The sequence below is a fragment of the Centroberyx affinis genome, unplaced genomic scaffold (genome assembly GCF_046629955.1).
Source record: "Centroberyx affinis isolate AG114_WGS23_722 - 3 ecotype Tasmania unplaced genomic scaffold, CSIRO-AGI_Caff_v1 ptg008327l_1, whole genome shotgun sequence".
NCBI lineage: Eukaryota > Metazoa > Chordata > Actinopteri > Beryciformes > Berycidae > Centroberyx > Centroberyx affinis.
Genome location: NW_027284140.1, coordinates 336663 through 358913, shown reverse-complemented (window position 1 = coordinate 358913; position 22251 = coordinate 336663). Strand labels below are relative to the sequence as shown.

The following is a 22251-nucleotide window of genomic DNA, read 5'->3' as shown; positions in this document are numbered from 1 at the left end:
CAAACAATTTTTGTTTTTAATATGAGATAGCACAGAACTGGGGGCTAATTTGAGATCCGCTGCAGGTTGAGAAGCTGTGACGTACCTTTGGATCCCGTGAAGAGCAGGTCATCAGTAGCGTCCACACAGAGGACGGGCTTGGTGTGTCCCTCAGCTACATAGACACACTGCAGTTTGGCTCCTCGGCTGGTCTTAGGGGCCGCCACAGGATTGATCACACCTCTACAACACACACAGTACAGGAGAAACTAAATTACCTACTGAATTACTACCAATTAACACTAATTGCATTGCCTGTGCTAAGCTTTGTAGAGCATTAATATGGTAGACATGATAGAAAAAAATGAAGATGAAGATGAGGATTACCTATGGCCATCAAATACAGGCGACTCATCCAACCTGAAATACAATAATAAAGGGATAAGCAAAAACACACACACACTGTGACCTTAAGGAAAGCTTATCTAATTAAAACTAAAACACTAAAAACATCAAGATGTTAAGAAAAATCAATTAAAATGCATAATTAAAGATCTAAAAGTGTTATAATATCTGCATATCAGCTGTGCATCTAATAAAAACACCTGTATCGGTAACTGAAAAAATAACTGAAAAAAGAATATCAATTTTGCAACTGAGACCTATGAGTTTTTACAATTTCTTTTACAATAGACATTAAAAGCATCATTATAGTGCTATATCTTGGCAGTCCCCACTTACAGTGTTCTGTAGTCGGAGCCTTTGGTCTTGGGTTCTGCTGCGCTAACCGGAGGTGTGTGTGTGTGTGTGGGTGCTGGGGTGTGTGTGGCAGCGGGTCCTCTCTCCAGCATCTTCCTGCGGGCGAGCGGTGAGCGCTCCAGTGGCTTCCTCTCTGTGCCCGTCGGTGACCTGGATCCAGAGCTGCAGACGGAGAGATGGACAGAGAGGGAATGTCAGTGTATGAGAGAGAGAGGAAGTTTCATGTCCCGAAATTCCAGTGGGAGCAGATTTTTTGTTCGAAAACAGAGAGTTTGGGTGGGGAAAGTGAGTTTTGATAGCCAGAAATCTCAGCACGTGGCGAAGTTATTGTTTCATAGGTATTGAACAAGAAGCCTATGAACCCCCTGCAGGTATATTGTGGTCATTTTGAGCAATGGGGCAGTAAAAATGTTACTTATTGCCCCTTTAAAAAAAGTGAAACCTGCTCTAACAAAGTGTTTGACAGCACAAAGTTAAAACAACTAAAGGATAGTAAGTAAATTATGTACTTGGTTGACAAAACGACAACACTTTTACAGACTGGAACCTTTTTTTAGTGATGCTTTATTGATCCTTAAAGGAGAAATTGTCTTTTTGCTTGGGTTGAAGGACAGTCTCCCTAATCACTTCTACCCACAATCTTCAATATCATATCGAGATACAAAATGACGACCTTAAGTTACTTAAGGTCGTCATTTTCCCTCAAAAATGGATAATATAGCATTTTGCAACAGAACTCAGATAGTGAAATACGTCTTTAACACTCACATGCCGGCGGCCCTGGCTGATGTGGCAGACGGGGAAACAGTTGGCTCGCGGTCGGCAGTTTGTCCCGCCGCGTGCGCCTGCGGGTCGGCCGGCCCCTCCAGCCGCTCGGCGAGGGGCAGCAGGGGGGCGGAGAAGTCACCGGTGGGCGAGTCGCAGGTCAGATCCCCACTGCTGGCGTACAGCAGCTCCATCTGGGTGGTGGTCCGCCTGCGAGCCTGCGGGACAGCAAACGATTGGCTCACTAATCAGCTAATTGACAAGTTAATGGACCAGTTAGTGATGATTTAAAATACTGAAAATAACTACTGACAAGATGAGGTCATCAACAGCAAAATATGTATTTGATTGTTTTTTAGTTATACTGCCACATGTAAATTATTTACATTATCACCACACAAGATTATGTCAAATGCAGTTTAATTGAAATGGTATTTATTGGTAATACATATCGAAAAAGCTAAGAGTGAAATGACAAATATTATATATAGAGATTGTTCTGTACAGTACAGTACCTTACTCCTGGGTCTGGATTCACCACATAACTTCATCAGATCTGATGCCAGGGTGCTGAAAAAAGTCAGGAAAGCTCAATCTATTATGAACACCCTAATACTATTGATATTAAAAACTGTATTTATATATTATGTTTCTCGACTAAAAGTTAAAAACTGCTGTGAAATAAAAAGGAGCACCGAAACATTTTAGCAAACAATCAGAAAAAATATAAGAAGGGCTTGTGCTGCTGACCCCATTAACACTCATAACTCAATAACTTAGAGCTACTGTACATTACATCTATTATATGTCTCTCTTTAATGGAAAGCTCAGGTTTTTAGCAGGTCTATATGATTTTTCACAAACAAGGAGTCATTTCAGTCTAACCAAAAATTTATTGAAATGCTGTAATCTATCTATCTATTGTAATGATGTAATGATTTTAGCCCTGCTGACTTCCACCAACACTGCTAACAAATGCTAACAATATCTGCTTCTACTATCTAAAAAACTAAAATACAAGTGCAAGATCTCCTAAGATGGACTCAAAAGGTTTCATGAAAATATGAACCATCCTTTCATTCTGCCTAAATCACATCAGTCAAATGTATTTGAAGTTGAACTGGCAATCTGAATCAAGAGCCATTTCCATTTCTAGTCATATATCCATATTTACCTGCCCTCTGCGGCTGGACTGGGGGTCGACTCATCACTGCTGCTGTCATCCCCATTCTCTGTGTGTTAAAACACACACACACACACACACACACACACACACACACACACACACACACGTACACACACGTACACACACACATTAAGGAATACTCCAAAAATGTATTGCAAAGCCTATCTGTATTTTTCCTTTGGGGTTTAACAACTAAGAAAAGTGTGTATTCTCTATGAAATATCTTTTTTTTTTTCATTTTTGCATTGCTTTCAAGAGAAAAAACAATTCAAAAAGCTTTCTCAAAGACATGCTGTTGTAAATATTGCAGCACAACAGTGTTGAGGACAGTTTCAACAATACAAAACAACTACAAAGTCAGGGGTCGCCAGGTTTAGTTTTACACAAAGGGGGTCAATCAGGGGTCATTAGTGTGATGCAACCGGAAGCTACAGTGTCGTGGTATTTGTCTTGTGTAAAGGTACAAAGGTAGAGAGAGAGAGAGAGAGAGAGAGAGATGGAAAGAGACACTTATACACAGATACAAAAAGAGACATGACACAAACTGTTGTCCTAGTGGTGTACATCAGACTTCAGGTTGGAGTCCTGGTTCTAAGTTTTAGTAACCAGCAACCTGATGAAGTGGAGGTTGCTAGCAGGCGGGGTAACAGAGGGTGAGACAACACAATACCTCATGCAGGGCATGGCAGTGTTACTTCAACTGGGTTAGTTGTAAAAGGGGGACTGAGGGTGGGCGCACACTACAAGATTTCTTAACCTACTGAAGACACATAGTTGTCTAAAGCAAAGTTTTTAAGGCGAGGCTGCTCACGTCTCTCCTTGAGTCATCAGGAGAGTGATTTCGGTAATCTTGTTTTTGTAAACAAATGAAACAATCTGCCAATAGGGGGAGATACTATCAGTTACTGCCAATACAAATCAACAGATTTTCACTTGTTTTGAGAAAAATAAGACTTTAATATTGAATCCCTGACTAAATGACTTGTTGAGATGGTTATTCTTCCAGTGTAGAAATGTTTTTTAATATTATTAGAGGCTGGTAGGAGAATGGACTCATATTCATTCACTCATATAGTTTCAACTGGAAATTTTATCAGGGAAGCTGGAGAAAATCACTTACACAGTCATTCTTAACAGGATAACAGTGTATTGAGGTTTTAAGGTTGTTGAAGGTTAGAGACTATCAGGGAATATTATCACTGATCTTTTAGTTTTGTGTTGATAGTTGCCTTTAATTTGGTGGAAATCTTGTGGTGTGCGTCTGCCATGCTCTCTGAAATAGAAATACAGTCACACTGCTATGCATCTCTTACTCACCTGCTGACAGGTAACCTAACTCTGAATTCACACCAACACAACAGAGAAAACAAAAAGAAACCAAATCAACGTCAAACTCAAAGATGAGGAAATGGTTACACTATATTTTACAGGCCTGTGTCTCGTTTCAGAGTGTTCTCAATAAAAGATATATATTATTATACTATATATTTAAATATATTTTGATATAGTTCTCCTATATCAGTGAATACCTCAGAGTAAATCACTGCTGTTGGCTGACTATGTATCAGGAATTAAAAGGAAAGACAGCTTTAGTTTTGATTGGTGCCCATGGATTTTTGAAATTATACACTTTTTAAGGGGACCTCGGTTTAGGAAACTTACTAACCAAATATGTGACCATGCAGACTTTTAATTCAAATGAAAAACAACCAAATTTGGAGTTTGAACATCAAAGAATATTGTCCAAACAACAACAAACTACTTTATCGATTCTCTTCGAACACCTAAAAGGAAATTAAAGCCTGCAAAACAAAGTGCAGCCACACGGTGAAAGAAAAGATGACTGTGTTTGACATGCTGCCGCTCTCCGTGCCGCTCTCCTCGGTGTTTCCCACCTTGCAGTGCGTTGCCCAGCAGGGCGTCCAGCTCCGGGTTCACCTCGGCCTTCTCCTTCAGCATGTGGAACAGCAGCTGGTTCTGGGTGGCGCTGTTGATCTCCGTCTGCTTCAGCCGGCCCTCCATCACCTTCACCTGAGACTCCTTCTGAGCCGCCTGCAGGCCCTGACACACACCAGACACCAGACAGGTTCAGATGCAGCTGCACCGCTTTTTCACTGTTCCTACATCTGCAAACATCTGCTATCCTGTAAATCTGTCAATAGTCAACACAGGAAGATTTTTTCCAACACAATAGGAGTTATATTTTTGCATGACAAAGGCTCAATATACTTTATTGCTGTAAGGAAGTTCTTTTGTCATATTCGTTATCTACATCCTGTTCTTTGCTGCTGGGTCGAGCCAATTTCCTCATGAAACCACTTAAATTTCATCCAATCTAATCTTATCTAATCTAATTTATACTTTATTTAATCAGGTAGTCCCAATCTCTTTTTCAAGAGGGGATCAAGGATCAAGATGAACATAAAAGTTGCAAACATGTTGCAAAAACAAACAACAATGCACATCAGCAAAATATAATCAAAATCACATGAAAGATTAAATGGAAAGTAAACATTTTCCACATAAGTGAATATGAGTACATAATAATAAGTGTTGGTTAATACAGAGCGCTACAAACAAGCACACGCCAAGGGAAGATAGCAAGATACAGCAGGATATAACAGGATACCTTATTGATGGCCATAGACATGAAATGGTCCAGAAGGAAGCGGGCTTCTGACAGATTACAGGAGCTGATCACCGCGGTAACATCCACTGTGTCTCCTTCCTCCTGCATCCCATAATAATGACACATTTAATAAAATGGCTTTGTGAGAAACTGGATCACAGGACACTGTATTAAACTGTATTGTACCTTGTCAGATGATATCATATGGTATTTGATTAACTCTTATCTTACTTATTTCATTCTCTCTACTATTTTTTATGTTCACTGTCTTATTTCTTACATTATGTATAAAGCACTATGCAACCTCATTTTTGAAGTGTTTTATAAATAAAGTTTATTACTTATTATTATCACTATGGATCAATTGACTACAAGAATCCCGGCTCTCTTAACTAATCTGAAGCATCATACAAATAGTGTTTAATATTTACTATCACCATGGAATAATTCACTCAGTCCCTGCCTCTTACCTTGGCCTCCTCCATCTGCATGATGTTGGCCTGGCAGTCGGCGATGCTGTCGTTGATGTAGTCGATGTTGGCGCTCAGAGACTCCATCTCCTCGTTCAGGGAGGCCAGGGAGCGGTCGGCGTCGGCCCCCTCCACCGCCATCTTCTCCCTCTTCCTGGACACGCGCTCCCTCCGCCTGGTCAGCTCCTCACGTTGCTGCAGGGGTGGGGGGGTGGGGGTGGGGGTGGGGTTTAGGGAGGGAGAGAGGAGAAGAGGAGGGAAGGAGGAAGGAAAGGAGTAAACGGAGGAGCAGGGTGAGAGGAAAGGAGGGAGAGAGATTGAGTTCAATGGCATGTGTTCATGATATTTAGGACTATCTCCACGATGTGTCCATTTTCATGTTAATAGCCAATTTCAATGTTCTATATCTTCTTTTTGCTCGCTGAAACTATAATTTGGGATTTGTGTATATGTACTGCAATGAATGTAATTTATTTATTTGGGATTAAAGTCTACTATCTGAATCTGTCAGCAGCCTACTTTGACGTTAAACACTTAACTGGCTGGACAAAAAAGATACACTTTCTGACCAAATGTCCATGTTCTGGTTCTGGGGGCATCTATCATTTTGCATTAGTTTTTCAGGCCTCGAAAACACAGCTTTCCTCTTATTCTTTGAGTTTTTCATGACCATGGCAAGCCTGTGCTGGGAATATAAGGCGTTTACCTTCAGCAGTCGGTTCATATCCGTCTCCATGTTGGATATGGTCATCCTCTGCATGATGATGTCACTGACGCGTCTCTCCAGTGACTGCCACTTGGCCCTGGCTGTCCTGCTGGAGTAGACACTGCCCATCCGCACTGGGTATTTCCTGAAGAGGAAAGGGAGATCGACATGTGTAGGCATAAGCATACAGAAATCATTCAACATTCATATTTAACCATACCATATTTACCATAGCATGTACAGCTTTATATAAATCATTTTACTTTCATTACTTTCATACATTTAACTCCCTTTTCCCCAAGTTTTAATAATAATAACCATAGCTCATAGTTCATTATGGCTCCAACAACATGTACATTGGATCTAACTAAGAAACTGTCTCCTAAAACATAAACTCAGCTGTTCAAACTGCCCCCGATGCACCCACCCACACATGCACACACACACACACACACACACACACACACACACACACACACTCAGTTTGTCCCGTCGTACCTGGCTCCGTTGGCGTGTGTTGCCCCAGAAGACTGCAGCCGTCCCGCGGTTCCTCTGTGCGACGGCTCCTGGAGCGGTTCAGGTAAACTCACCTTCCTGCTCACCTTCCCGGACGTGGGCCTCACCTGCCGCCTCAGGGCCGTCACCTAACACAGGAAAACAGTTAATAATACACTCATTCTGCACATTAAAATGCAAACAAGATGATTAATGTAGAGGGGACAAACTGGAACCAAACCTGGATATAGCCATTTTGACATTCTAATCCAGAGATTTATGAGCGTGCTGGCAGAAGTGAAGTGTCAGTAGAGTGTATTCTAGCTGTGTATTCTGTGTATTTCAAACTAAATCATGTTCAATTGGATTCTGATCATCTAACACTGATTCTGAAGAAAACCCTGTCCCACGGTGGCTCAAGCCCGGTCCATTTCCTCCCTGTGTCTCACCTCTTCATTCTTCCTGCGTAGGATCAGCTCTTGTTGTCTCTTCTGGGCTTCCAGCTGCTTCAGCTGGTGCTGTTGGGAGAGACGAATAAGAAGAAAGAAAAATTATTGCCGTCTGCAGTGATTCAGCGGTAAATCAAATGTACAGTCGGTGATCATCATAAGAAACAGCCACCAACAAAACTAAAATCAGAAAAGCATTAATTTATCCTTTTTTCTTTGAAAGACCCAATCATCATTTAACATATATCAGTTTGACACCACTTACTATGATGTATACTATGATTTGTTTTTACATTTTTTATTATGTCTAAAAACGTGGGCACACTGAGTTTAGGTGGGTTTATGTTCCATCTACATCCTGTTCATCTGTAATTTAAACACCCAAAACAACAATAAAACACATTAAATATGAAAATAATAAAAACAAATTGATTCATTTATCGCAACACGGCCAAAAGCAATAGAACAAATAATGGATAAATAATGCACATATAATCCTCACAGCAAAATGACACGATTCAGTCAATTCTGTGTGGATTTTAATGCTATTTAAAACTGTGTATTTCTCTCCCTCCCGCTCACCTCGGCCCTGCGCTGGTCTTTCTTCAGAGAGGCGATCTCTCTGTTCCTCCTGCACTCTGAAGCTCTGTTCCTCTCCTGCTGCTCCTTCATCTGACGCATCAGCCCCACCTGGTGGACAAACACGGCACGGTAAGGAGACTTACTCCATTTTTTGCCTTTCGTTCTTCCTCTGGATACTACATTACAGTTTGCATTCCTGTACCTTGGTCTTCTTCATCTCCACCACATCCTGCTGGAGCTTCTTGAGCTGTTTCTCGTACTGCGACTGGTTCTTCAGCAGGCGGGCGTGCTCCTTCTGGGCCGACTGCAGCTTCTGCATCTCTTTGTTCATGGAGCTCAGCTTCCTCTCATACTCCGCCTTGATCTTCTTCGCCTTCTCCTCCGTACACGACTCCACCGAACCTGGAGAGGAAAGGAAGAACGATTAGCCTTTGTTTTGATTTGGGGGTTTTTTTAAACAGCCCATACAGCAGGAGCCTGTTTCTGTGTTGTAATGGGACTTGGTGAAAAAGTAGAAAACCTGGAAACAAAGAATGAATTGAATTGACACAGTTTTAAAGATAAGGCAAACTGCCACCAATATCTTATGCTATATAACTCAGCTGATTTACTAATTACAATACTGTATTACCGACTATAAATTAATATCAAAGAATTAGCCTATATTAGCTTGAGAAATTGAGTAATCTCTCTATCACTGTGTATCAAAACTAACCTAAGCTAAACTTAAATAAACTAAACTAAGCTAAAGCTAAAAATTGAAGCTAATTAGACACTAAATGCTAAACTAAAGCTAAACACTAAAGCTCAGCTATAGCACTAAAGCTAAACACTGAAGCTATGTTAAACATAAAAGCTAAAGCTAAACACTAAAGCTGAACTAAAGTAAACTAAAACTAAACTAATCTGAATCTAAATGATAAGCTAAAACTAAATTAAATGAAACAAAATTAAAGTAAACTAAACTAAAGCTAAAAAATAAATGCTAAGCTACACTAAAACTAAACTAAACTACACTGAACCCAGCAAGAATATGACAGATACCAACATGCAGGCCAAGTTCAATGTCAACCCAAACGAGTATAAAATCTTCACAATGTGATATTATGGCACAGTAAAACTTCCTATTAAAACAGCTTTAGAAACTGTTTTGAACTGACGTCAAAGATATTTAGGTGTGTGTGTGTGTGTGTGTGTGTGTGTGTGTGTGTGTTCTCACCCATGTTATGCAGCACCTTGTCCCTCTCCAGCTGTGTGTCTCTGATCTTGCTGTGCAGCATCATCAGCTTGTGTTCGTACTGCTGCTTGAGGGTGTGAAGCCGCCGCTGGCTGTTCTCCAGCTCGTCGATCAGCTTCTGCTTGATGGCGATCTCACAGGTGATGTTGGCCAGGTCCGCCTGGAAGTTCTCTGCTCACACACACACACACACACACACACACACACACACACACACACACACACACACGTTCGATGACTACTGTCTGTGTACATTTAATTAAAAACTTAGATTTTTCTTCTTCTACTGTCTCCCAGCAAATGTATGCATTCATGCAAAATTATCACTTTATGATCTTGTTTTTATCAAAGAAAACACTTTACAATAAGGGTACATTAATTAAGGGTTAGTTAATGCTTAATAAGCATTAACTAACCCTTAATTAACAGTTAACTAATGTGTGTAGTAATCATTTACTAATGTTAACTAAGGTATTAATTTATACATTATTTAATAGTTTATAAAGACGACTAATAAACTATTAGTTAACTGTTAATTAAGGGTTAGTTAATGCTTATTAAGCATTAACTAACCCTTAATTAATGTACTCTTATTGTAAAGTGTTACCGAAAAATGCATATTTGTGAATACTGTCACAGTGTTAGAGATGTAATTATCCAGAAAAATAAATAAAAAATTAATAACCAACTCAAAAACATTCTCTCTTGACTAAGACCAAACTAAACGATCAGTAGATTAAGATTATGAAATGGGGGGGAGCCCTAACATACTGTATCAGCTAAATTCACCTTTCTCATCCAGTTCCTCCGAGTCAGACTCTTCTGAACTCTCCTCTCCCTCCAGGTCGAAGTCCTCCTCCTCTCCCTCCGCATCCTCCCCTTCCTCGTGATCGCTGCCCTCCTGGAGAGATACACAAGTTTACAGACACACACATCCACACAGCGACAAGACAGTGAAACATACTGTCTTCGTAACATGTAACTGCCGTATCAAGTAACGATCCTCCACTCACCCCCTCCGCCTCCTCGTTGCCTCGCTCCTGCTCGTTGTCTGGAAGTTCCTCCTTGATCACACTGAAGGAGGAAAAGAGCGTTAGACAGAGCAGGAGGCCTCACAGGTCAGATCCTCTATAGTAGCATTTTAAATTACAACAACAATAGGTAAAAGGTACATGCAAATGACTTTCCTATACAGTTCATCAGATTAGGACCAGATTTGAAATCACTGTTGATTAGATCATCATCACTAAGGACGAGTTGTTAGTGAATGATTTCATTGTGATTGCTTGCGGGGACAACATGAACAATATATCAGGATAGATAAATACAAGTGATGCGACCATGATCCGCATTTGCTACCAACGACATTACAAACTCATTTCACTGTAAGGGCTGCCACACACTACAAGATTTCTTCACACTAGTGCAGTGCCCGTTCAAAACATGCCTGTTCGGAACGGGCCGATTGCTTGGCCTCCGGTATCGCTGCTTGCAGCTTTCTCGAGAACCGCTCGTCCAAACAGCTTCACACTCCACACTGCGCTTCCAGTCGCTTGATTTGAGCCCCGCTGCTGCACAGAGCGCTGTTCGCTTGTTTATTCAAAGTTTATTAATGTTGAACGTGCCGCGTGTCCAATCCGACACGACCTGCACGTCCTCGGGTCCCTAGCAATACACCCGCCAAGTGTGAAGTAGATCGGACGAACGGCTCTCGGGATATGCGAAGGACACACATACAGACAGAGATTCCTTGCTTTATAGTATGATGATAACACTAAATTCTGTCGTCCTGGGCAAATTTTTAAAACTGGATTTGTGTAAATAAATGCTTGAAATGAAATGTTATGTATTTTCATCGAAATTGCCTAAATTTCTAAATTTCTTCTTTCTTCTTTCTAAATTTGGGTGAGATACTAATTAGGATGAGATCTGCTTGTAGTGTGCATCCTCCCTAACGCAGAGGAAAAGGGTAAAAAGCGTGAGGACAGAGGGTTGAGAGGAGGAGGTCAGAGCTGGTTAAAAAGATGGGCTTCCCTCCAGGAGTGTAAACTACCTGCAGGTGCAGAAGAAGCCAAGTTAGAGGCGAGTTAGTGTGGGAACTCTGGAAAGGGAGGTACAGGTTCAGACCTGGGTCAATGATCAACTGAAATCCTCTCAATTACTTTGTGCATTTCAGCCTGTCCTGAATGCACAATGGGCTGGATTTGCACCAGCGGGATGATCCGACTGGTTCCAGACAAAAGGAATCAATCCCAGAGAGGTAATTGAATCAGTTTCAGATCATGTTTTGACCCAATCCTAGATGGGGCATAGCAAACCTGGCATGTTCAACCTCTCGGTGGCGGTTCTCTTCGTATCGCCTCAGTCTTTTGGACGAGGAGGAGGAGGGGATAGGGATGGGGATGGGGATGAAGATGAGGATGAGGACGGTGAGGAGAAGGTGGAAAGGGGGGTACACAGGCCGCGACAGTGGGGGGCAAGTGAGGAAAGTTTACAAAACAGCAGAGAGAGAGAGAGAGGGAGAGAGCAGCAAGAAAGACCAAGTGAGTGCAGAGACTCTAACAAACACAGTGTCTCCAAATGCTGAATATATGGAAATGAATATGACGATTTTCATTTCAGACAGCGGTAAAAATGGTAAACATGTCACAAATTCCTCATTTCTAATGTGCAGAACTCCTCACAAGTGTAGTAATCAAAGTACACACACACACACACACACTCACAACAAAAGGACATATAATGGTTATGTGCTACAGCGTGCTAGAGCTTGTCAGACAACCATCTTCATCACGATTAACATCCGTCACCCTCGTCTTGTCTAAATCCAGCGTACGCTCCATTAAAGGAACATCAGGGTGCAAACTGCTGAGGCTGGGATGGGAGGAAGGAAGGGAGCCAACAGATAATTACCCACAACACATCGGGCCACACTCTCTCGCCGTGGCAACAGACGAGTGTCAACACCCTCCCTCTACAGTTTGTCCACAAAGCGCCTGTCACACTAATTCACTTCCAAAGCAGTTTGAGGACAAGCAGTGGCAGAGGTTCAATACTAATTTGACACTGTTGGCTTTGAAATATGAATGTTAAATTTTCATTTCAATATTAGCTCATTAATGGGGGGTCGTTAAGCCCCCATTTTTTGGTAGTTTTTCACTAAATTAATTCCCAAAAAATCAAATGGATGTACATGTTCTCTTTCTTTTCACCATTGCTAGTTCTTATGGTGCCATATACCTGGGGAAAAAAATATTTCATCAGTGTTAAATTTTAAGCCGTTTTCACATTAAGCCTTTTAGACTGTCCCTAAAATGATCTGTACATGCTCTACAACCATGTACAGATAAATTCTATCAGTTTCCAATTACTTACTATGATGTTTACTCTGAATTTCATATCATAAATATTTATGTCACACTAAACAGATGCGTAAACTCTTTTCTGCAAATACAAAGGTGTGTAAAGTACCACAGCAACAAATACAGTAAGTTCAACTAAAACAACACTCCCCGCTCTACCTTTTTTTCTTCTTCCTCTCCTTCTTCTTCAGTTTCTCCAGGTCTTTCTTGGCCATCTCGATGATGTCGCTGGCCTCCTTCTCGGGGGCGACGAGCACGGCGGAGGAGAAGGAGGCGGGGCCTCCGTACAGCGAGGAGCGGGTGGAGGCCCGGGACAGGCTCTTCCTGAGGTTCTCGTTCACTGCCTCGCTCTCCAGAAGCTTGGCTCTGAGAAAGGGAAAAGCTAAGGTGTCACTATCAACAACTGACTGATTTGACTTTTAATTAAGCAAAAACATGCTAAAGGTCATGCTGTATTGTGGCTATTAGCGCAGCAGTGTATGTTACTGCTCTTATACAACATTTACAACAATTTTACAATACTATCAAACATTAAACAAAGATACACGCTTTGGGTTTTAATTCCAATTATCCCTGCTTGCTTCAATCCACTCAGTTAATTTATTTGAGTGCTTTGTGTGTGTAATTACTAAAATAAATGAGTCAGTGGTTGCAGTGGTGGAGAGAGTGTGTGCTGAGTGGCTTGGCTTGGCTGGTGGCTAATTAATTAAATATCAACAAGGCAGAATGATGCTGTTTAAATTATAAGCTACAAGGTTGTATATTGTAGTTACAATGCCATGTCCAATCACAATGCATGGCTGGAAACAAGTGCTGTATAATAATTATCCAATCACTCTATTTCACTCTACATCCAAATATTATCATCAGCATTCAGAGAACAATTTTCTGTTAATGTGTCACCAAACAAACCTGAGCTCCTCGATTTCTTTGATGTAGTTCTGAATCATGTTCCCGATCTCTTCACTACCTTCACCTGGAAGCAGAAGCATCACTGTTAGGAGCCGTGTTGGAAAAAGTTACTTTTATGAGTAATTAGTTCCTGACTTTGTTACTTGCCTTAGATGTTAGACTACTAAAATTAAATATGAGGTGAGTCTAACATCTATATTACTCTATCAATATTACTATACTGGATCAATATTCTTCCTTTCTATGGACAGTCTATTTACTATGACAAATAATACATAATATTAAGAAGAAACTCTATGTGTTACAAAAGCGGCAAAAAAGGCAAAATGTCATCAAGTGAACAGACAAAAATCAAGGTAGATAAAATTTCAAAACAAGACAATAAAATCTAAAAAAAATATAAAACATAGGTGCAAGAAAGTAAATGAAAGTGGCATTTATAGACTCTAACATAAATACTCTCCATCCATTGTTTTATGTTTATGTAAGTTATCTCTTTGAATACTGGGGAAGTACAGTATATTGTGGTTTCTGCCTCGCTGTGAGCCAAACTCCCCTTTAGGAACAATACAGTCTTGAGCTTGACCTTGATGAACAGAATCCACAGTCCAGTCCCGGTTCCTACCTGCTCTGGCCAGCGCCTGGTTGGCCTGGTCGCTGAGCAGCTGGGTGAGCCTGCCTCTCTGGGCGTCGATGGTCTCCTGCATGGCCTTCACCCTCACCCGCAGGTTGTTGTTCTCCGTCTGCAGCATGGAGTTCTCATGGACCATGTCGTTGATGCCCTCCATGCCGTCTTCACCCACCATGCGCTTGCCCTGGGTATTAGCACAGGACAGGGAGATCAATATCACAGCATATTACCGGAGGTGGGGACTCGAGTCACATGACTTGAATTGCTTGAGACTTCACTTGATGCATGAAGAGAATACTTGAGACTTGACTTGACTCGGGTTCTGGTGACTTGGGACTTGACTTTGACTTGATTTGTTCCACCAGACGACTGAATTTAAATTCTGTTTTCTGAATTTGTATGGAATGACTGAATTTATTGAAGCATCAAACTCATGATGCTCTTACCAAGTTTTTATCCTATTAAAACCATATTGCATTGAAAAGTCCTAGATATTTTGTTTTCTTTTCTAGAGATATTAAATTGATATTGGACTCTAATCTACATTTAGACTTGAGACTTGATATTAATGACATGGACTTGACATGGACTTGACTTGGACTTGACTAATCTACATTTAGACTTGGGACTTGACTTGAGACTTGTGCCTCAAGACTTGAGACTGACTTGGGACTCGAGCAAAGTTGACTTGGTCACACCTCTGCATATTACTGATATTAACTGATATTACATGTTCTGCTTAAATTCTTCCAACTCCATCCTTCCTTCCCTTTCTCCATCTGTCCATATGTCTTCCTTACCATCTTAAACTTGTCACTTTCTAGCTTTCTCTCTCTCTATCTACTATCCCTCCCTCCTTCTCTCCCTCCATCATCTCACCGTCTTGTACTCCATCAGCTCCATCTGCAGTCGTGCGATCTCTGTCCTCAGGGTGCTGATCTGCTGGCTGGCTCTGTCCTGGTTCACCACCACCTTGTTCTTGATGTTTCGGGCCCGGTTGGCGTACTTCAGCGTGTTCAGCGTCTCCATGAAGTCCCGGTCAGACGGGCTGATGCAGGCGATCATCACTGTTTGACTGGAGAATGCACACAGACAGAATGATCGGTTTGTGGATTTGTTTCATGTTGGACCGGTTAGAATAGATTTGATAGGTTTCCTTTGACTGATAAGTTGCAGTGGGTTGGATTTATATTGCCAGCAGCTGTACTTTTGTTCCATCCCCAAAAGAATCGTTGGAAAGATTCAGGTTTTTCTCTCTGTTCTGCCATTGCAAGGGATGATCTGGTAGGTAGTTAATCCAGGTAGTTAATCCAGATACTAATTCACATCTGTTGTGTAACATTGAAGAAAGGGTAAATGCATGAAAGAGGACTTCTACATTAACTACCACTGCCTACCTTTTAAAGCTGAATTTGTACTTCATTGATCAGCCAATGTATTTAGCCCTCCCACACAATACAAGCACAGAAGTGGTTGCTGAGTGGTTGCCAAGTGAAAATAAGATGATTGGTCAGCTGTCCATACACTATAATAACACATGCTGAAATAGATAATAACAGCTAGATAATAAACCAAGGGATGTCTGGACATTTTGAATTTTAGTTGGATGTGTTATTCTTGCTCATGAGGTTTGAGGACTGCTACAAGTCATTTTGATGTTGAAGGACAAATATAGAAACTTTCACCCACAGCATTTCAGTAAAAACCTCAAGGCATTCCTTTTAGGTCAGACCAATGAAGGGTATTTAATATTATGAGGCAGGCCTACAGACCTGTTGCCACCTAGCGAGTCCTGTAACAGCCGTGTGAGCTTGGAGTCTCTGTAAGGCACGTGGGTGGAGCGCTTACTCCTGTCTCCCAGAGCACTGATGACGTTTCCCAGGGCGAGCTGCAGGAGAGAGAAGAGGAAGGAAAGAAACAGGAGGAGAAGAGTTAGAAAGGATTATCAAGAAGCGGGCCTGGGACCAGAAGTTTGTCGGTTCAAATCCCTGGACTGGCTGAGTCAGTCTGAGTGGGGGAAGCACTTGAGAAGCACTTGAGTAAGACGCTTAACCCTCCTCTAGTGGAGCTGCTCTGTGGCCAACAGTAGAGCATTGTGGTTATACTGGGCAGCTCCCACATACAGTATAAATGTGTGTAGCTGTGCTTGTGAAGCTGGGTGTTACTGGAAAAGACTCCCCAGTTAATATCCCCATGGTAAATAAAGTTCATAGGAATACAGGCTGAGATTATGTGTAGTAGACGGACTGTGATGAGATGGCAGAACTGATTTGAGTGAAAGAGGAAATCATAGTGTAATTCCTACTCTGGCCACCAGGGAGCTCTCTTGCTCCTGCAAAATCCACCTCAGGACAACAGGTGGATGTTGGTGAGTGTGAAGGAGGAATGACAGTAACTCTATCATTAGGGAACATTTTACTTTATCAGTTTTGCCCCAATACACCAAAACTAAATCTTATGGCAGATAATGTAGCTACAAAACACTTGCAATGTGCTAAATGCATAATTACATGTATTTATTTATATTGGAAATCTGACAAAGAGGATATTCACATTTATATTAATTTACAGCAACAGTCAGAAAGAGGCTGCAAGATGAGGGAGGAGTTGAATGCCTTGCTCAAGGGCAGTTCAGCAGTAATTATTAAGGTAGGGATGAGTACATCATCTCATTAACTTTCCCCACCCAGGTTTTCCCAGTCGGTTGGTAGATTTGAACCAGCAACTTTCCAGGCAAAAACTTATTTCATGAACCTAGGCGATGACTCTGCAACAGTTCATAGAAAATGGCAAATGCAGAATCCAACATCAGCCCAGCTTCCTCACCAGGCCACAGTTGATGGAGATGCCTTCTTTAGCTCGGTCTCCTGTGGCTCCGGTCCTCTTCAGCCTCTCGGAGCCAGCCAGGTCCACAAAGTGGAACTTGGCCGACAGCGTCTCAAACTCATTCATCTCTGAGCTGTTAGCTAGACGGTTGTCTGTCTCATTGTCCTGGAGGAGAAAGAAAAGAGAAAATTACACAAGTGAATACAAAGAGCTGGTTACAGGATCAAATTCAGCAGCTGGTTTTGGATTTCTAAAGGGCTGCCTTGACATTTTGAATTAAATCAGGGTTTTTTTCTTTCTGAGGTATTTGTCACAACAAAAGGAAAAAGGTTCTGCATTATCTTTCAGCTACCCATGGCATACTAGGTATTAGTACTGTCACTATTCATCACTGAAAAGAATGAATACAGCTGGCATGTGGTTGACAGTAGCCTACCTTTTGATTTGAATAAGGAATGCTAATGCTAAATCCATGTTTTTTTGTTAATAGAAGAGCCAATACAGAAGCTTTTTTCACCATTTTTGTAAAGAAAAGTAACTAAGAAAAGAAAAATAAACTAAGATAACAAAAATATCAATGTATCACTCAAAGCTGCTATGTATAACATTTTGTGTTTTTCAAAATTAAGACCATGTTTCCCATAAACCGTTGCTAACAGCCTGTCGCTAACAGGAGAAGAGCCACTAACAGCCCTTGGTAACAACCAATATGTTAACATGAAACAAAGAAAATTATGCAGCTATAATAGTGGAACTGTAATGAAGTTGTGTGTTACTTGCAGAGTAAAAACGGTTCCTGTTCTGTGCCATAACGGTAATTACACTAATGTCTCAAAATAAATGTGGTAATGATTTACTGATGTTAAAATGCTGCATATAGCTCCTGTAAACTAAACCTAAATCGGTAACACTTTACAATAAGGGTCACTAAGTTAAGGGTTAGTTAATGCCCAAAATCTAACCCTTAATTAACAGTTAACTAATGTGTCTGGTAATTATTTACTAATGGTGTTCATGTTAACTAAGGTATTAATTTATACATTATTTAATAGTCATCTTTATAAACTATTAAATAATGTATAAATTAATACCTTAGTTAACATGAACACATTAGTTAACTGTTAATTAAGGGTTACTTAATGCTTATTAAGCATTAACTAACCCTTAACTTAGTGACCGTTATTGTAAAGTGTTACCCACAAATCACATAACAGATTCACTAAAATCAGATTTCACTGGTAAATATCTCATATACAACGGATGTAAGCCAATGCAATAACCAACGCGGTAAAATGAAAATGTTTTATTGTGAATTTGCAGCTGATTAAGAGCTTCCTCGTTGTCATCTTGTTATCTTGTGCCATAATATCTCTAAGCCACAACAACATTAGAAAACATTCTCAGAGTTAAATAACCCACTAGTGCATAAATTCAGAGCTAGGTCCAATCTGTGAGTGTGTTTCTCCCAGCAGCGCTGTGTGCTACAGTACGTACGTTGTTATCGGGGCTGCAGACGCGAACTTGGCACAGGTGGATGGTGAAGATGGCGTGGGAGCGCGAACTCTGGACGTTCATCTGGGTGCTGGCGGTCGTACGAGACAGAGCGCCCAGCTTCAGACACTGCATCATCTGTTAGAGGAGAGACGGAGGGAGGGAAGGAGGATGGGAGGGAGGGAAGGAAGGAGGGAGGGAAGGAAAAAGCAGGAGGGCGAGGAAAGAGAGAGAGGAATGAAGACAGGGAGATGGAGAAAGGCAGGAAAGGAGGATAGATGAGTTATGGAGAAGGAGAGAAAGAGAGGGAGAAAAAGAAGGAAAGAGAGAAATTAAGGAAGGAAGGGACAGGAAGAATAAGAGAGGGAAGAGAGAGGTAGGAGGGAGGGATGGAAAGGCAGAGAGAAGGAGAGAGAAGGCGTGAGAAGGATTGTGGGAAACCATGCAAGACAAACAGAAATACTAAAGCAGCCATGACAAAATGCATATTTTCCATGATAATAGACATCTTTGGGCACTCTCTCACACACACACACACACACACACACACACACACACAGGAAACCCCTGATTATTAAAACAGAAGCTGATATTGGTATTGATCGGGGCTAGAAATTGTGTTAAACTTTCTCTTTGCATTAAGATAATCTTTGGTTCAATGTAAACAAATGGAACAATGATGAGATGCCACGGTACCAATCCATTATACAGTAAGTGAATTATGGGACAAAGATGATATATTTTGCTTTTGGGAGACTTTGGCCAGTGTAAGTCAATGGGACAAGCAGTGGTTCATATCTTTGAACAGTGGTCGTTCGGGGTAATTTAGGGTCATGACCTCAGCCTCGGAGGTGACGGTGCGGGTGGTCACTCCCACGGTGTAGATGCCTCCGTTGGCGTCCTCGTGGATCTTGATGTTGGATCTCTGCTTCCTGGCCTCGATGTCCCGCGTCGAGTCAAACAGGTCCAGCACCTCCTCGTTATACAGCTGGAGAGAAGGAAGGAGTGTAAGGTAAGGAGAGGAGAGAGTGAGGGAGGGAGAGAAAGATAGAGGAGGGAAGGATAGAGGGAGAGATTGCCGTCTGTTATTACATCATCTGGGAATTAATTATGTTCATTTTCAACCCATTTAGAACACAATATATTGCATTTTGACAAGTTATTACATTGTCTGGCAGATATTTTATTATCAGTTGCTTCACTTTCCTCCTTCTCCTTCACCAGCCTCATCTTTTACTCATCACTTTTGCCTCTATCACTCAATTCCTCAGCATCCTCAATCCTCTCTCTCTCCCTCTTCCTCCCTTGTTATCTGTGCCATTCATTCCCTCTCTCCTTCTTTTCCTCCCTCCCTCTATCTCAGCTGCTTCTATACCAGCTGCTAGCAGCCACTTGTTGGTGGTTTAAAATAAAGCCAGAAGCTGACTAGAGAGAGACTAATGACAGTTTAATGACTGGAGGGTCAACTGGCTGCTTTAACAACCCAAAACCCCCTACACCCCCCTGCTGACCTTTGACCTCTCGCTGTCTGCTTTCTGGCTGCATCTAGCTAATAGACTAATAGACTAGCTAATAGAGTGGACTGGAGGTGTTGATAAGGTTTTGACAGGGAAAATTCATTGCTTGGTGCTAAACATACCTTAATTTTTGGTAATCTCCAAGAAATGCTCCTGAATCAAGAAATGTTTACCGCTAATCTAGGCATGAAACTGCAGAATTGGGCTTACATCTGGTCAAATTATAAAGTTTCTGTGTGTGTGTGTGTGTGTTTGTGCACCTCCAGGAACTGTGCGTTGATCTTGAACTCGGGGGCGGGCCTGCTCTGCTCGGCGGCGGCCTGTCGGCGCTCCTCGATGCCTCTGAACAGGTGGCTGACGGCCCGGGGGATGATGCCCAGCTCCTCGTCTCCGATGCTGACGTCGAAGCCGGTTCCCATGGTGTAGGTCTTCCCCGAACCCGTCTGGACGCCAGGGGGACGACAGACGCATCAGTTAGTTCACAAATACAATCCATCCCCATCTCTCTTGAGGAAAATATAGTTGGAATGTCGTAGCAGCAGAAGCAGAGGGTTATTTTACATATTGAAGTAGATAATCTGTTTATTTTTTTCCTCATATTTAAGTATACCATTTAATGTGTTGTCGAATGTATCAGTAATCATTTTCTACCTGCTTGGCTGCTAAACGATTCAAAGTCATGTTACACGTTACTGGGTTATCCTGATAGTTGTAAGCTGTATGTTTGTGAAGGGGAATTGTGTTTTAATTTATCAATTAAATTAAATCAATCAATCATTAGTCATTGATTTTGCATGAATTCTTTGTTTTGGCAATGTTTTGGAGTGGGAACTAATTAAGCTACAAGTATTAAAAACATACACCAGAAATTATGCTAAATAGTTTATGATTGTGTACTAATAATTGATGTACATTATCTTGAAAAATTTGATTTGAGTAAACCGACTTGGAGAGAAGAAGCAAGAAGCCCCGGCGTCACAAGAAATTATGATTTGATGATGTGTCTGATAATATTTCTCCAGAATTAGTGAAACAAACCCAGCAGTTGAAAAAGTACAACTAATAAAGTAAAGTTCATAAAACTAAACATAAATACTATATAAAATTTGACATCAGTGTGGCTGATTCCAAACAGCATTCTACTATAATTCTACCAAAATATTCACAATCAATAATCAATATGATTCATCCGTCCCTGTTTTTAATGAAGATTTTCATAAATGGTACGTTCGATTTTAGGGAAGCTGAAGTCTAACTACATCAAATGTTTCAAACCATTTTCAAATACAAAAAATAAAGTCTTGAACTTGAAGTCAAATGGCAGCACCAAAATCTACCAAAACCGTTCTGCTGGGCTGAACTGCTCATGTATGTTGTGTCTGTTGAGTCTCTGGGACTCAGGGGGTTAGAGGGGGTCGGAGGGGATGGGGTGGTTGCCATGGTGACAAAAAGAGGAATGCAACATTGGGCTCGAATTCACACGTCACCCCTCTGCTCCCCGCCGGAACCCCTGAAAGGGAGCCTGACAGGAGTGTGCGTGTGTGTATGTGTGTGTGTGTGTGTGGGTTTATGTGTGTGTGTGAGTCTGTGTGTGTGTGTGTGGTGGGGGGATGAGACTGTGTGTGTGTGTGTATGAGAGTGTGTGGGTGTCGTTTCCTTTGAGACCTCACCTGTGTTTTCAGCCTGCTTGTGTATGTTTGTGCATGTGTGCGAGTGTGTGTTTGTGTGTGTGTGTGTGTGTGTGTTTATGAGTACAAAATGTATGTGTGTGGTCCTGTGTCTGTTTGTGCATGTGTGTGAGCTGCTCTATCTGTGTGTGTGTGCATGTGTGTGTGTGTGTGTGCCCTCCACTGCGCCCTGTGAAAGGCTCTTTGACAGGAAGACAAGGAGCGGAGGAACAATGTGAGGAGAGAATAATGAACAGAGAGCAGAGCAGAGGAGAGGAGAGGAGAGGAGGGAGAGAATAAGAAGAGAGAAAGTTTAGCTGCTAAAGTTCAACCAGAGAGAATCAACTTCAAATGAAATGCTAAAAACTCTACAGGAAGATTTCTCTCTCTCTCTCTCTCTCTCTAAATCCAAAGGTTCATGGCATTAAAAGGAAAACTTGTTATTTAGTGATGAATTATTGTAAATCTCCCTCAACGTGCCTCATCTACTTCAGTTAGTGATATCCTACATTTCCCAGAATGCCTTTCAACAACCCCCAGAGAACGGGCGTCAACTTGTTGCATCCAGCTGTGGATTTTACATGTAGG

At 41.5% G+C, this 22251-nt stretch overlaps 1 protein-coding gene across 1 annotated transcript in view; it reads right to left on the bottom strand.

Annotated features, from left to right (window-relative positions):
- LOC139640085 (kinesin-like protein KIF21A) overlaps positions 1 to 22251 on the bottom strand; it is a 49983-nt gene that overhangs the window by 6550 nt on the left and 21182 nt on the right. Inside the window, exons 3-26 of the mRNA XM_071514249.1 lie at positions 20257 to 20439; positions 19318 to 19467; positions 18483 to 18617; positions 16989 to 17153; positions 15935 to 16050; positions 15042 to 15237; positions 14157 to 14346; positions 13532 to 13595; positions 12779 to 12985; positions 10241 to 10331; positions 10047 to 10158; positions 9240 to 9428; positions 8223 to 8422; positions 8021 to 8128; positions 7439 to 7507; positions 6993 to 7138; positions 6495 to 6639; positions 5789 to 5983; positions 5319 to 5420; positions 4585 to 4750; positions 2678 to 2735; positions 2019 to 2073; positions 1507 to 1721; positions 86 to 222 (exon numbers count right to left, since the gene is read on the bottom strand). Coding sequence (XP_071370350.1) covers positions 86 to 222; positions 1507 to 1721; positions 2019 to 2073; positions 2678 to 2735; positions 4585 to 4750; positions 5319 to 5420; positions 5789 to 5983; positions 6495 to 6639; positions 6993 to 7138; positions 7439 to 7507; positions 8021 to 8128; positions 8223 to 8422; positions 9240 to 9428; positions 10047 to 10158; positions 10241 to 10331; positions 12779 to 12985; positions 13532 to 13595; positions 14157 to 14346; positions 15042 to 15237; positions 15935 to 16050; positions 16989 to 17153; positions 18483 to 18617; positions 19318 to 19467; positions 20257 to 20439 — 3394 coding nt within the window. The remainder of the gene's footprint in view (positions 1 to 85; positions 223 to 1506; positions 1722 to 2018; positions 2074 to 2677; positions 2736 to 4584; positions 4751 to 5318; positions 5421 to 5788; positions 5984 to 6494; positions 6640 to 6992; positions 7139 to 7438; positions 7508 to 8020; positions 8129 to 8222; positions 8423 to 9239; positions 9429 to 10046; positions 10159 to 10240; positions 10332 to 12778; positions 12986 to 13531; positions 13596 to 14156; positions 14347 to 15041; positions 15238 to 15934; positions 16051 to 16988; positions 17154 to 18482; positions 18618 to 19317; positions 19468 to 20256; positions 20440 to 22251) is intronic.